This window comes from Phyllobates terribilis, unplaced genomic scaffold (assembly GCF_046119375.1).
Source record: "Phyllobates terribilis strain yellow unplaced genomic scaffold, ASM4611937v1 Scaffold_11__3_contigs__length_659146591, whole genome shotgun sequence".
NCBI lineage: Eukaryota > Metazoa > Chordata > Amphibia > Anura > Dendrobatidae > Phyllobates > Phyllobates terribilis.
Window position 1 is genome coordinate 624415578 of NW_027362771.1, and position 14050 is coordinate 624429627.

At 45.1% G+C, this 14050-nt stretch overlaps 2 protein-coding genes across 5 annotated transcripts in view; one reads left to right on the plus strand and one right to left on the minus strand.

The window, feature by feature from the left end:
* LOC141167149 (uncharacterized) overlaps positions 1-14050 on the plus strand; it is a 1037600-nt gene that overhangs the window by 771832 nt on the left and 251718 nt on the right. The gene's annotated exons all lie outside the window — the stretch shown is intronic.
* Positions 1-14050, minus strand: part of LOC141167147 (NACHT, LRR and PYD domains-containing protein 12-like) — a 225452-nt gene that overhangs the window by 60218 nt on the left and 151184 nt on the right. For all 4 annotated transcript variants that reach the window (XM_073654536.1, XM_073654534.1, XM_073654532.1 and 1 more), the window contains 2 exons: positions 11367-11537; positions 2686-2856 (listed from right to left, as the gene is read on the minus strand). In XM_073654536.1, coding sequence (XP_073510637.1) covers positions 2686-2856; positions 11367-11537 — 342 coding nt within the window. The remainder of the gene's footprint in view (positions 1-2685; positions 2857-11366; positions 11538-14050) is intronic.

The following is a 14050-nucleotide window of genomic DNA, read 5'->3' on the forward strand; positions in this document are numbered from 1 at the left end:
GGTTACCGGAAGCGGTTGTTCGCAGTTATTTTGGCTAAAGGTTGTGCAACCAAGTATTAGGCTGAGGGTGCCAATACTTTTGTCTGGCACATTTTTGGAGTTTTGTGTGAAATGATCAATGATTTGATTTTTGCTTCATTCTCTTTTGTGTTTTTTTTTCATTGAAGAAAAATTAAATGAAGATAATAATACCAAAGAATTTGTGATTGCAATCATTTTCAGGAAGAAACTGAGTATTATCTGACAGAATTGCAGGGGTGCCAATACTTTTGGCCAGCACTGTATAGGGACCTAACTGTATGTATATTTGAATACAGACAGCAGCATTCTGCTTTTTTTTTTAATGTACTGTTATTTCTATATCTTTGACACAATTCTACTACAATGCCGTCAATTTCCGCTCCCGTTTTCTGTATCCTTCTTTTTTTCTTTCCTTTCCTATATGATGTATGATTCTTTTTTCTTCTTTTTTATTTCTTTTTTATTTCATTTATTTACCCACTTTTTTATGTGGGTTTTCATTAGAGTACCTGGTTGTAGCGATGGGTGCGATGTGACCACACAGAGAGGGGCCTTTTGATAGTCATAAACCCGGTCATGTGACCGTTGTTGCGATGGGTGCGATGCGACCACACAGAGAGGGGCCTTTTGATAGTCATAAACCCGATCATGTGACCGTTGTTGCGATGGGGCTGGAACGCCTTGACCTCGTTTGGCCGACATTTGCGCATGCGCAGTGAGCATGACACTGGTTGCTGGGCTGTACTGATGCCTGTCCTCAGCAACATAGTAACATAGGTTGAATAAAGATCTAGGTCCATCCATTTCAACCCTTCTCCCTCAATTGTCCTCCCTACACTAACATACTAACTTACTGGGACTAGGCCTCATAAATGTATTATTACCATATTTATTATTGCTGATCTTTTACAATTTAAAATTAAGCCGTTTATAATTTTTTTATAGTTTTATATTTTGTATTACTCATGTGATTCTATTAAAGGTATTACTAAAATCCCTATGCCTAAATCTGTTGATCCAGAAGAAGGCAAAAAACCCCAGGACACCTTCAGCCAATTTGTGTCACAGGGAAAAATTCTTTCTTGACCCCGAGAAAAGGTGATCAGTCCTAAAACCCTGGATCAAATCCATGATTGGTGAGATTGTCCTTTGTCCTTTGGAACACCAGCCATGCGAGGTCTACATCTACACCACTGGGATTACACTGATTGGTGTAATACAGGACGTTATGCTATTTACACCTGATGTGTTACTTATTTAATGTGTGACAAAGCCCTATAACAGGTCGAATCATTGCTATTTTTGTATATGGCAGAATAAGTTGTTTTGACAAGCTATCACCTGCATTGGACGCTGTCTATCATCTCTGCATTTCAATGACTGCAAGGTGTCCAAGTCCTGTGGCTGCAAAACAAAGCCCAGATCTCCTCCCCTCCACCACCGTGTAATTTATATGAGGTGTTTGTTCTGATATGCTGAGTTTTATTTTTGACAAACATAGCACCGGCCAATATGGCCAAACATCTCCACTTTGAGGTTGCCTGTTGAAAGGAAGAAGTCTTGTGGTCTGTTTAGATGCGACTTTGTAAACCTTGATCTGTGCTACCATGTTCTTTTTAGAAAAAAAGAGTCTTACCCATTCAAACAAGCCATATGTGTCCAGTATTTTTTTCAATTGTACTGTCATAAACTTAGCATTTAACACATTAACTGAGGCCTTTAGACTCTGAGCTGTAACTCTTCAGTTTTTTTCAATTTCTCTGACTATTGCACAGTCTAACCTTGGGGTGACTTTGTTGGGACTTCAGCGGTCTTGAATATTTTCCACATGTGAATAATCTTTCTCACTGTATGGTGTAGAGATGTGCACTCCAAATTATTTAGAAATGGCCCCATAGCCCTTCACAGAATCATAGCCATTGCTTCTCTAAGATCATTGCTAATTTATTCATTGATTTTCTCCAGACCATCAAACTGGCAAAACTTCTGGAGTTCACACTTGCTGATGCAGAATTAATCAAGGAAATTGGTGGCTGCTACATACTCTTTTCTTTTAGGTTGTAGCGTGTGCAATGATTTCTCACAATTGGTGGCTACATGTCACCCTACTGTATATGTTAGCCCCAATGTTGAAGGATAAAATGCTAATGGATAAACTCCTTGTCGAGAATCAGAAAAGTCCAAACAAATTTGCTTAGACTTTGGTCTCTTTGCTGAAATTTGTGATTTGGAGTTTTGAATTTGAATTTCCTGATAAAATGGAGATGGATTTATCTCGGAGTTTAATATCTTTGTATTGTGGATGCCTTTATTCCTTAGTTCAGCCCTCAGAAGTCTGAGACCCATTGTTGGGTTTATTCTCACACATGTTTTTGGAGGTTTAAATTTGTTCTACGATTTATTGCATTTTACATGGTTCCCTCGTTTCAGCCGCTTTCACACTTTATTCTTTTGATATCTTTCTTTGTAAGAGAAGGTTGATTATGATTATATGACAATAAGAGAAGTGCTATCAGAAGGGAAGTCCATCATTATTAGAGATATCACACATCAAGGTGAAGTAAGCAAAATATCTCAAGAACATAATAAAAGTGCATAATATAGAAAATCCATTTATAACTAATGTCTCCATATGTCGCTCCTGTACATATTTCTTATACTCACAGTAATTCCTCTATCCTACAGTCTGGACTGGCCAAAACTTCCATCAGGTCTGAGAATTGAGGACCAGACAGACGGTTACCAGTCAGGTCAAGTTTCTTCAGGGACCGGTTATTCCTTATTAGAGATGCCAACTGCATGCAGGAAATGTCTGGTAGTTTATTTCTTGCCAATCTGTAATAATAAAGAGATGAGTCATGAGTGACATGACCAAACATGGTGTAAAATCTGTCATCTGTAAATGTGGAAACAATATATCCCCGACTATCAGTAAAATAATTAAAATCACTAGCAGTCGCCTCTTGTGTGTGGTGGATGTCAGGACTGCCGGCAGCTATATGATATCATAGAATCCTACAATGTTGGCGTTGGAGGGGACCTCCAGGGTCGTCGTGTCCAACCCTCTGCTCAATGCAAGATTCACTAAACCATCTCAGACAGATGTCTGTCCAGCCTCTGTGTGAAGACGTCCATTGAAGGAGAACTCACCACCTCTCGTGGCAGCCTGTTCCACTCATTGATCACCCTCACTGTCAAAAAGTCTTTAATATCTAATCTGTATCTGCTCCCTTTTCCATTTCACTCCATTGCTTCTCGTGTTTCCGTGTGCAAATGAGAATAAGGATGATCCCTCTACAGGGTGACAGCCCTTCAGATATTTGTAGACAGCTATTAAGTCTCTTTGCAGTCCTCTCACCATCCTGGTCGCTCTTCTCTGAACTTGCTCCAGTTTTTCAATGCATTTTTTTAAAATTTGGTGCCAGGACTGGACACAGTATCCAGATGAGGTCTGACCAAGGAGTTGTAGAGGGGGGGTAACTACTTCACGTGATTTAGACTCTGTGCTTCTCCTAATACATCCCAGAACTGTTTGCCCTTTTTGCTGCATCACGCTGTTGACTCATGTTCTCTCTGTGATCTATTCGTTTACACAAGTCTTTTTCACACGTGCTGTTGCTTAGTTTTATTCCTCCCATTCTGTAGATGTCATTTTCGTTTTACTTTCTCAGATGTAGAATCCTGCATTTCTCCCTTTAAATACCATCATTCTATTAGTCGCTGCCCATTGTTCAAGCTTACAGTATCTAGATCCTTTTGAATCCTTCCTCTGTCTTCTCTAGTGTTAGCTATCCCTCCTAGCTTTACATCATCTGTAAATTTGATTAGTTTACCTTTAGTATGTCCACTGACACTATATCCATGTTCTAGAAATACTGAACCCATGAATAAAATCCTCACTTTATGGCATGTCATAAATCAGTGATTGCAACACATGGAGTCTTCAATAGTCAGAACGTTGAATGAAGGAACTTTTGTCACCAGTCATCAGCTGCTTATTATGTGTCACATGTTTTCCAATAGTAAAGAAGTGAGGCTCGATCAGGTCAAGTCGATTGTCAGTCAGAGCCGGATGTACGGTTAAAGGCACTGTGCACGATGCACTGAGCGGTGACTGAAGCCATGCAGGCCCACCCCTATGACTGAAAGCCAGAGGATGCCAGTAGCAATAAAGTTAATTTCCACCTGGCACCGCGGCTCTCAGATTAACCCCTTATCTAAAGGTTAATAGCATTTTTTTACATGACAGGAGCCATTTAAAACTCCTGAGTAACTTCTACAACAGTGCATCAGTTTGTACTAAGGCAGATCCGCCTATCACGCTGTCTCTGTGTACTGGAGGTAGGGGGCCTAAGCTGACCCTAAGCTGGGGCCCTGACTAATCCCTCAACCTGGAGGTACTGTTAAAGGTACAGAGGTCCAGGCAGCCAAAACCCCTACCTCCTGAGGATCCCTGCACCTAAGTAATCTAGTCCTGAGAAGGACCCCGATCACAACAAAAGGGGACAGGTAATAATATGCCCACACTCAGTACTTAGACGAATGAGACAGTACAAGGGTAAAACCAAAACCACCTTGCATACAAAAACTACACAACTACAACAGAGGGAACACCAATGGGAAAGGAGATAAATGATAAAGCGAGGAAAGGGAAAAAAACACTCCAAATACACTTAGCTCTGAAACTCCAAATACCACGATCCGCTCTGTTAGTCTGCATGAAATGCTTTCAACGACACTTCCCCAACAGACCGGCAGGCATTTGAAGGAGTCCCACTACAGCAGCATTGATTGCAGCTGGGCGAGGCTGGACCTCGTCTAGCACAGAGAGAGAGAGTTAACTCCCTCACTGCCAAAAAACACAAAGCACCAAAAACTCAGCTGCGAGAAGTCAGACTGTGTAATCGTGACGATCTTCGTGGCGACACACCCGTGACAGTACCCCCCCTTCTACGAGGGGCCTCCGGACCCTCAGGGCCAGGTTTATCTGGGTGAGTCGTGTGGAAGGCCCGAACTAATCGGTCTGCTTTAATATCCGACGCAGGAACCCACATCCTCTCCTCAGGACCATACCCCTTCCAATGAACCAGGTACTGAAGGGACCGGCGATTAAAGCGTGAATCGATGACCCTCGATACCTGGAACTCCAAGTTACCATTGACCACCACTGGAGGGGGAGGTAAAGGTGACGGTACCACCGGCGCCACATACCTCTTAAGCAACGATCTGTGGAACACGTTGTGAATTTTAAACGTAGGGGGGAGGTCAAGACGGAATGCCACCGGATTAATTATAGAACTGATCCTGTACGGCCCGATGAACCTGGGACCCAGTTTCCAGGAGGGAACCTTAAGTTTTATATTCCTAGTAGACAACCATACCCGATCGTTCACACTTAGGTCCGGACCAGACACTCTCCTCCTATCAGCCATACGTTTGTATCGGTTCCCCATAGTATTCAGATTCTTCAGCACCCCTCCCCATACTGAAGCGAGTGATGAGGAAAATTGTTCCTCCTCAGGAACCCCCGAAGAGCCCCCCCTACTGAAAGTACAAAACTGGGGGTGAAAACCATATACCCCAAAAAACGGGGACTTACCAGTGGACTCGCTCCGCCTATTATTAAGAGCAAACTCTGCCAGAGGTAAGAAAGAAGCCCAGTCCTCCTGGTTCTCTGACACAAAACACCGGAGATATGTCTCCAAGCTCTGGTTCATACGTTCCGTCTGACCATTGGTCTGAGGATGAAAAGCCGATGAGAACGATAAATGCATCCCCCGCCGTGTACAAAACGCCTTCCAGAATTTGGACACAAACTGAGACCCCCGATCTGACACCACCTCGGAGGGTACCCCGTGAAGCCTCACAATCTCCCCAATGAACACCTGCGCAAGAGTTTTAGCATTAGGAAGAGCAGGAAGAGCGATAAAATGTGCCATCTTGCTGAACCTGTCCACTACAACGAGTATGACCGTTTTACCCGAAGACGGAGGGAGGTCCGTAATAAAGTCCATAAACAGATGAGTCCAAGGACGCTCCGGGTATGTGAGGTCTTAGAGCGCGCACAAACCCCACAGGACGCGACAAAAGTTACCACCTCCTTATGTAAGTTAGGCCACCAAAACCGACGTGAGAGGAGATCCACAGTTGCTTTACTCCCCGGGTGTCCCGCAAAAACTGAGTTATGGTGTGCCTCGATCACCTTTTGTCGCAACTGATCTGGAACAAACAGTCTCCCCGGAGGTCCAACAGGGGCGTCCCCCTGAGCCTCCAATACCTCCTCCTCAAGCTCAGAGCATACTGCCGAAACCACCACCCCCTCCTGAAGGATAGGAATCAGGTCGTCCGTATTCCCGGCCCCAGGGAAACTACGAGATAAGGCATCCACCTTTACATTTTTTGACCCAGGACGATATGTAACGACAAAATTAAACCTGGTAAAAAACAATGACCACCTAGCTTGTCTGGGATTCAGACGTTTTGCGGACTCCAGATATAGCAGGTTCTTGTGATCGGTGATGACGGTGACCGGATGGACTGCCCCCTCTAAAAAATGGCGCCACTCCTCAAAAGCTAACTTAATGGCCAAGAGTTCCCTATTGCCGACATCGTAATTCCTCTCAGCGGACGACAATTTTTTAGAGAAAAAGGCGCACGGATGCCACTTACCAGGGGACGAACCTTGTGACAATACTGCTCCCACCCCTACCTCGGAAGCGTCTACCTCTACAATGAATGGCTGTGACGCATCAGGTTGAATGAGTATGGGTGCCAAGGCAAAACATTTTTTCAAGGAGGAGAATGCTTGACAAGCCTTGTCAGACCACCTAGAAAAATCCGTCCCCTTTTTAGTCATGTCTGTGAGAGGCTTAACCATGGACGAGAAATTACGAATGAACTTCCGGTAATAATTAGCAAACCCCAGGAAACGTTGTAGTGCCTTAAGATTCTCTGGCCGATCCCACTCAAGAACTGCCCGCACTTTCCCAGGGTCCATACGAAAACCAGACGCTGAAACCAGGAAGCCTAAAAACTGGAGTTCCTGTATGGCGAACACACACTTTTCCCATTTGGCATACAGTTTATTATCCCGCAAGATCTGTAACACCTGCCTAACGTGCTCCTGATGAGACACCAGATCCGGCGAGTAAATTAAGATATCATCCAGATATATGACAACAAACTGTCCCACCAGGCGGCGAAAAATGTCATTAACAAAGTGTTGGAACACCGCCGGGGCATTAGTCAGACCGAATGGCATGACAAGGTTCTCATAATGCCCCTCCGGAGTGTTAAACGCCGTCTTCCACTCATCCCCCTCCTTCATCCTAATCAGATTGTACGCCCCCCTGAGATCCAACTTAGAGAACCATTTGGCGCCCACGATCTGATTAAAGAGATCGGGAATAAGTGGGAGCGGATATGGATCTCGGACCGTAATCCGATTAAGTTCACGGAAATCCAGGCAAGGGCGTAGGCCTCCATCTTTCTTCTTAACAAAAAAGAACCCCGCGGCCACCGGTGAAGATGAAGGTCTAATATGCCCCTTAGCCAGACTTTCTGAAATATAATCCTTCATGGCCTGCCTCTCAGGACCAGAAAGGTTATACAACCTAGCTTTAGGTAACTTGGCCTCAGGGAGCAGTTTTACAGAACAGTCATACTCGCGATGAGGAGGTAGTTCCTGACACCCTTTCTCCGAGAATACATCCTCAAAGTCCGCCAGAAATGGAGGTAAGACCCTAGGAGTAACCGCACCGATGACCGTATTCATGCAGTTTTTATTACAGAATTTACTCCATTGGCTTATCTCTCTGGATTGCCAATTAATAACTGGGTTATGCTTAGTTAACCAAGGAAGGCCCAACACTATAGGAGTGGGAAGACCCTCCAACACGTAGCAAAACTACAGTTCTTTATGTATCGCCCCCACTTAAGTTTTACGTTATGCACAGCTTGCAAAAAACTTCCCTGACCGAGAGGCCTGGCATCGATCGAGAATATGGGGATGGGTTTAGCCAACTCACTCAATCGCATACCTTGAACCCGGGCAAACCGAGCGTCCACCAGATTAGCCCCGGCCCCACTATCCAGAAGAACAGATATCCTCTCAGTTCTCGTACCCACCACCACCTCCGCCGGTACGAGAAACTGAGACGAACCTAGGGACGAAATACCTACTCCCAGATTGCCGTCCACCACACAACCTGGGATCAACAGTTTTCTGACGACTCTTCACTCTGCAAGGGACGGGATGGACACCCCCCAATAAAATGTCCCTTTCTCCCGCAGAAGAAACACCTTCCTGTCTTATGGCGCACCACCGGTCCCCTCCCCCGAAATGATGTCCCTCCTAATTGCATAGGCTCCTCTGGACTGACCAGGGGAACCACCATATGAGGGGACCTTGTAGGAGGTGGAGTCATCACAGGGGGTGGAGTTATCCCGCACCTCTCCCGAAGCCGTCTGTCAATGCGAATAGCAAGGGCCATAGCGGCTTCCAGTGACGCGGGAGAGTCATACTGTGCCAACACATCCTGTAATTTGTCGGATAAACCTTGACAAAACTGGCTCCTAAGAGCTGGGTCATTCCACTGGGTGTCAGTGGCCCACCTACGGAACTCCGAACAGAATTCCTCCGCCGGACGATCTCCCTGCTGGATCCTACGCAACTTAGATTCAGCAAGGGAGATCCGATCCGGGTCATCATATACAAGACCCAGAGCAGCAAAAAACCTATCCACTGACTGGAGAGCCGGGGAGCCCAGGGGACGAGAGAACGCCCAAGATTGTGGGTCCCCTTGTAGGAGCGAGATGACAATTCCCACCCTTTGTTCTTCACTCCCCGATGACCGAGGCCGCAGCCGAAAGTACAACTTGCATGCCTCCCGGAAAACAAAAAACTTGTCCCGCCCCCCAGTGAACCTGTCAGGGAGAGCTACTTTAGGTTCTGGTCCGGCTTGCTCCTGAGGATACAAAACCTTGGACCTAACGTCCGCCAGCTCCATGGACAAACCCTGCAACTGCCGAGCTAGACCGGCTACTGGATCCATGGTAGCTGGAGAAAATCTAAGTGGTCGGTGAAAATGTCACGCTGTCTCTGTGTACTGGAGGTAGGGGGCCTAAGCTGACCCTAAGCTGGGGCCCTGACTAATCCCTCAACCTGGAGGTACTGTTAAAGGTACAGAGGTCCAGGCCGCCAGCGTAACCCCTAACTCCTGAGGATCCCTGCACCTAAGTAATCTAGTCCTGAGAAGGACCCCGATCACAACAAAAGGGGACAGGTAATAATATGCCCACACTCAGTACTTAGACGAACGAGACAGTACAAGGGTAAAACCAAAACCACCTTGCATACAAAAACTACACAACTACAACAGAGGGAACACCAACGGGAAAGGAGATAAATGATAAAGCGAGGAAGGGAAAAAACACTCCAAATACACTTAGCTCTGAAACTCCAAATACCACGATCCGCTCTGTTAGTCTGCACGAAATGCTTTCACCGACACTTCCCCAACAGACCGGCAGGCATTTGAAGGAGTCCCACTACAGCAGCATTGATTGCAGCTGGGCGAGGCTGGACCTCGTCTAGCACAGAGAGAGAGAGTTAACTCCCTCACTGCCGAAAAACACAAAGCACCAAAAACTCAGCTGCGAGAAGTCAGGCTGTGTAATCGTGACGATCTTCGTGGCGACACACCCGTGACACCGCCAATGATGTAAAAGTATTTGCGGCAGGGAGTCAAATTTGGGTGTGGTCTGCAGATCTATTCTTTGACATATCAGTCAAGAGCATGTTATTTAGTGCTTCATGATGGAGATATCCTTCACTCTACCACACAATAAAGCTTCCGTACCGGTGCGATCAACTGCAGAAGCCGAATGATATACACAGACCGGCTCCTCTTGTAACTGCCAGGACCAGTTTTCTCACCAATTCTAGCTGTTTACCTCCTCAAATGCCACTGTCAATTGTGACTGAGGAGTTTAAAAAGAGGGAGAGAGCTCCCTCTGTCGGCCCAACAGCACCCCACACAGTGAGTACCACACAGCCAATACATGCTGCCCGATCCATAGGCAGCATGTATCAGACACTGGCTGTATGATCTCAGACAGTTATGTTTAGCATTTCAGGGAAAAAAAACATGCATTAAATACCAATGGGGACCGAGTCGCATTGGAGACTAGTTGGACAGGCGAGTCCATGGCAACTTCTCCCCGTCCGCTGCCCTGGAGAGTCCTGTAGGCCAGAGCAGTGGGTGGGGAGAAGTGGCTTTTAAAGTAAGTTTTTCTTTGAAAGGCCACAGCATATCATTATGGGCTGAATTTATACAGCCATATCTGATACACACTGCACGTGGATAGGGCAGAAAGTATCAGCTATCAGATTCACAAGGACTGTCAATGGGATGCTATGCAACCTGAGGCCTGGCAATAGTCTTTGAGCCTGCCATACACTACAGCTTACCAGATTGCACTGAAGGCAGGGTCTTATAAGCTACCTGTCATTCAAACACTGACAGGATAAGAAATGCAGTGCACTACCCAAGTAATGCAGAGTATTACCTCTGCGATCAGAGGAATTTGCATGTTCAAGTCTCCTTGTTGGACTAATAAACATTGCATCACCCCTACATTACAACAAAATACCAGTGATTGTCTGGCTCTAACATTATATCCTCTCTCCATCTAAAACTGAATCTGTCAAAACTTGATCTCCTCATGTTTCCTCCCTCTACTCTCCTTCCTAATTGCAATATCATCATTTCTGTGTTTTGTTCTATCTTAACTCCCAAGCAACATGCCTGCTGTCTTAGGGTCATACTTGATTCAGATCTTTCCTTCACTGCCTATATCAGATCACTCGCTCATGCAACCTACACCCAGGGCTGGATTTAGACAAAGTGGAGTCCTAAATTCTCACATATTGCACCATCATACTCAAACGTTTCGGTTGTATTTACATGCACAGAGTTCAGGCCGTTAAATGAGCGCGATTGACAATATTGAAGTCATTCGGTGTTTGCTTCCCGGCCTCTTTACACTGGCTGAGGAAGACTGATGCTCGGACAGAGTTTTCCCAAGGAAAAAAAACCTGCATGCCCAAGTTTGATTCGATATTCCAGGTAGCACTCGGCCATTCAAGTCAAGGAGTCCGTAGAAATTATCTGACCGCACTTAGATGATAGAATGGAGAGCACAGAGAAGTTTTTCTTCTGAGAAAATCGATCTCACTATGCTCACATTCTGATCAGAGGTTGATCACTGTGTCATTTGCAGAATTGACCCAATTCTCTTGGATGAGAGACTCTACGGTCGCCTGCACCTTCCTCTAAACTCACCGTAATTCCTCTATCCTGCAGTCTGCACTAGACAGAGCCTCCATTAAACCAGCGAAGTGAGGACCATACAGATTGTTATCGGAGAGGTCAAGCATCTTCAGAGACCGGTTATTCCTTATTCCAGATGCCAACTGGATGCAGGATCTGTCTACTAGATTATTACAGCCCAAACTGTAAGAAAAAGGATGAGAAATAAGAGACACATCCACAGAACATTAGTATCTTTAGATTATGAAGATGGAGAAAAAATGTCCTCCGATGGTAATAAAATCTATCAGCGTGATCTAGCAGCCATCTATTGTTGTGGTGGATCTCAGTAACGATGAGCAGATCAGGAAAAAGTCTAATTTGCCTGTTTGCGGATTTTCCAGGGAATTTAATGTCCCTTATTATTCTCTAGGGTGTCTCCAGACCCTGGAGCATGATAAACATAAGATGTAAAAAATAGAAAAAATATGTTATACTTATTGTACCACTCACATCTCTATCTCCACCGTTCCTCACCATCACCCGTCTGGTCCTCGCCACATCTTCTGATCACCGTGAGCACTGAAATGGTTAGGCTTCTCACACTGAGCCGAGACTTCTGGCTTTATTGAGGCCAGGGAGTGTCCTGCGCAGGCGAGCAAAAGGTCACAGCGTAATCTCGTCATGATATTCACCATGATCTTGAGGTGATATTAGCGAGAATGGCGGTGATCAGAAGATGGGTCGAAGATTGGACGTGTGGCGGTGGGGAGTGGAAAGGCTGGAGAGGTGAGTGGTGAGGTGAGTATAAGTATTTTATTTCTTAAACCTTTGTTGACTCTGTATGAATGCTATTTCGCTGAATGTGCGTTGAAGTGAATTACAAAAAGTCCAGATTTTGGCAAATTCTAAAATTCGAGCAGAATTCAATTCTACTCAGATATATATTCGCACATCTCTGGATATCAGGAATGCCATCAGCTATATTATATATCCAATTACATCAAATTGATGTCGTAAAAACACAGTAACATTGAATGATGTCATCACTATATGGCATGTCGTAAAAACTGGGTGGAGGAACTTGTGTCACCAGTCACCAGAGGCCGAGTACTTTCCATCCTCCTCCATTGTATCTCAGTCTGTGGCTCCCGTGTCCTCATTCACATCCTTTCCGCACAGTATTACATGTGATATGTAGCTCAGCATCATGTAACATGTCATACATCCATGTGCAGGCATGTCATCATAGCGAATAAAGAATGAAATAGCCATTATGTTCAACTGAAGGAAGGGAAAGGGTAAAGGAATAAGGGTATAAGTACATCCCTAATGCATCACCCAGCCTACCCTAAAATAGTCAACCTTTCTCTCCTGACCCCAATTGTTGATCAAATGGACCAAACATTCAGAAAATAACTTTACACATTGATGTAATCATTTGTGTTATTTTCTACTAAAGAATCATTTAAGCCTTTTTTTTAAACAGATGAATGGTTCTTATGGTAAAGAAGTTTTGTGTCCTCTGGTGATTGAACCTTTTTTTCTTCAGTGCCTCCTTGTTTTGGGAGGGGATTGTACATGAAGCATATTATGATCATACTTATTGTATGGGCCATTTATGTACTTGTACAATTTATTCCTATCCCCCCAGAGATGTCTCTTTCAAGACTAAATAAATGTAATACTTTTACTGTTTGGTCTTGACTAAGATTCTCCATATAAGATTTTTGACTCTTCTCTGTTATTTTTCTGTCCTCCTTTCTTTGAGCCGGTGCTCACAACTAAACTGTATATTCCAGATGAGGTCACAATTCAGAAGGAAGTGGCAAAAACTCCAATCAAGACCGATTTTTTTAAACTTGCTTGTCACAGTACCGAATGGGTCGCAATGCAACGGCATTTACTTACATTGGACTGTGATATACCGGTAACTACAACACAATAGCAATCTTTGGCCATGCAACCTGTGTCGTAATTTTGTAGTCGTTGGAGTCACATATAGTTAATGCTGAAGTTGTAAGGGATAACGGAAACTCTACAGCCATATTGTCTTCAACCCCCCAGGAGTCGAGCCTGCATCCACAAGTGAGACAGCTAGAATGCCTACATGGCAGCTTACTTGGAAGGCACAGAGGACAGTAGTGCTTTGCTTTGTGTAAGGGGATGCGCAGTAGAAGATGTGGTTCCTCCACATTGTGCAGCACTTGTGGCCAAAGGTCGCCATCAACTGTTCAAACTGAATCAGGCTGAATCAAAGGATGGGAGAAGTGTTTCTGGAATGATGGGTCTACAGAGTTCACCGGTCAGGTGGTAGCTGTGGTGCAGTTATCCAACATTAAAAGCTGGAGTGACAAAGCGGGAAAGCTGTTGATGCTAAAAAGCAAGATCAGTGGGACGTTTGAGCAGAGGGACGCAGAGGCCGGGTCATCAGGATGCGCTTGGGGAGCAAGATAGACGGAACGTTGTGAGGCAGACAGCGACATCCAGCCTATACGGGTCTGGGTAGCACGGTGGCTCAGTGGTTAGCACTGCAGCCTTGCAGCGCTGAGGTCCTGGGTTCAAATCCCACCAAGGACAACGAGAAGTTTGTATGTTCTCCCTGTATTTAGGTGGATTTCCTGCAGGTTCTCCGGTTTCCTCCCACACTCCAAAGACATACTGATAGGGAATTTAGATTGTGAGCCCCAATGGGGACAGGGATGATAATGTATGTA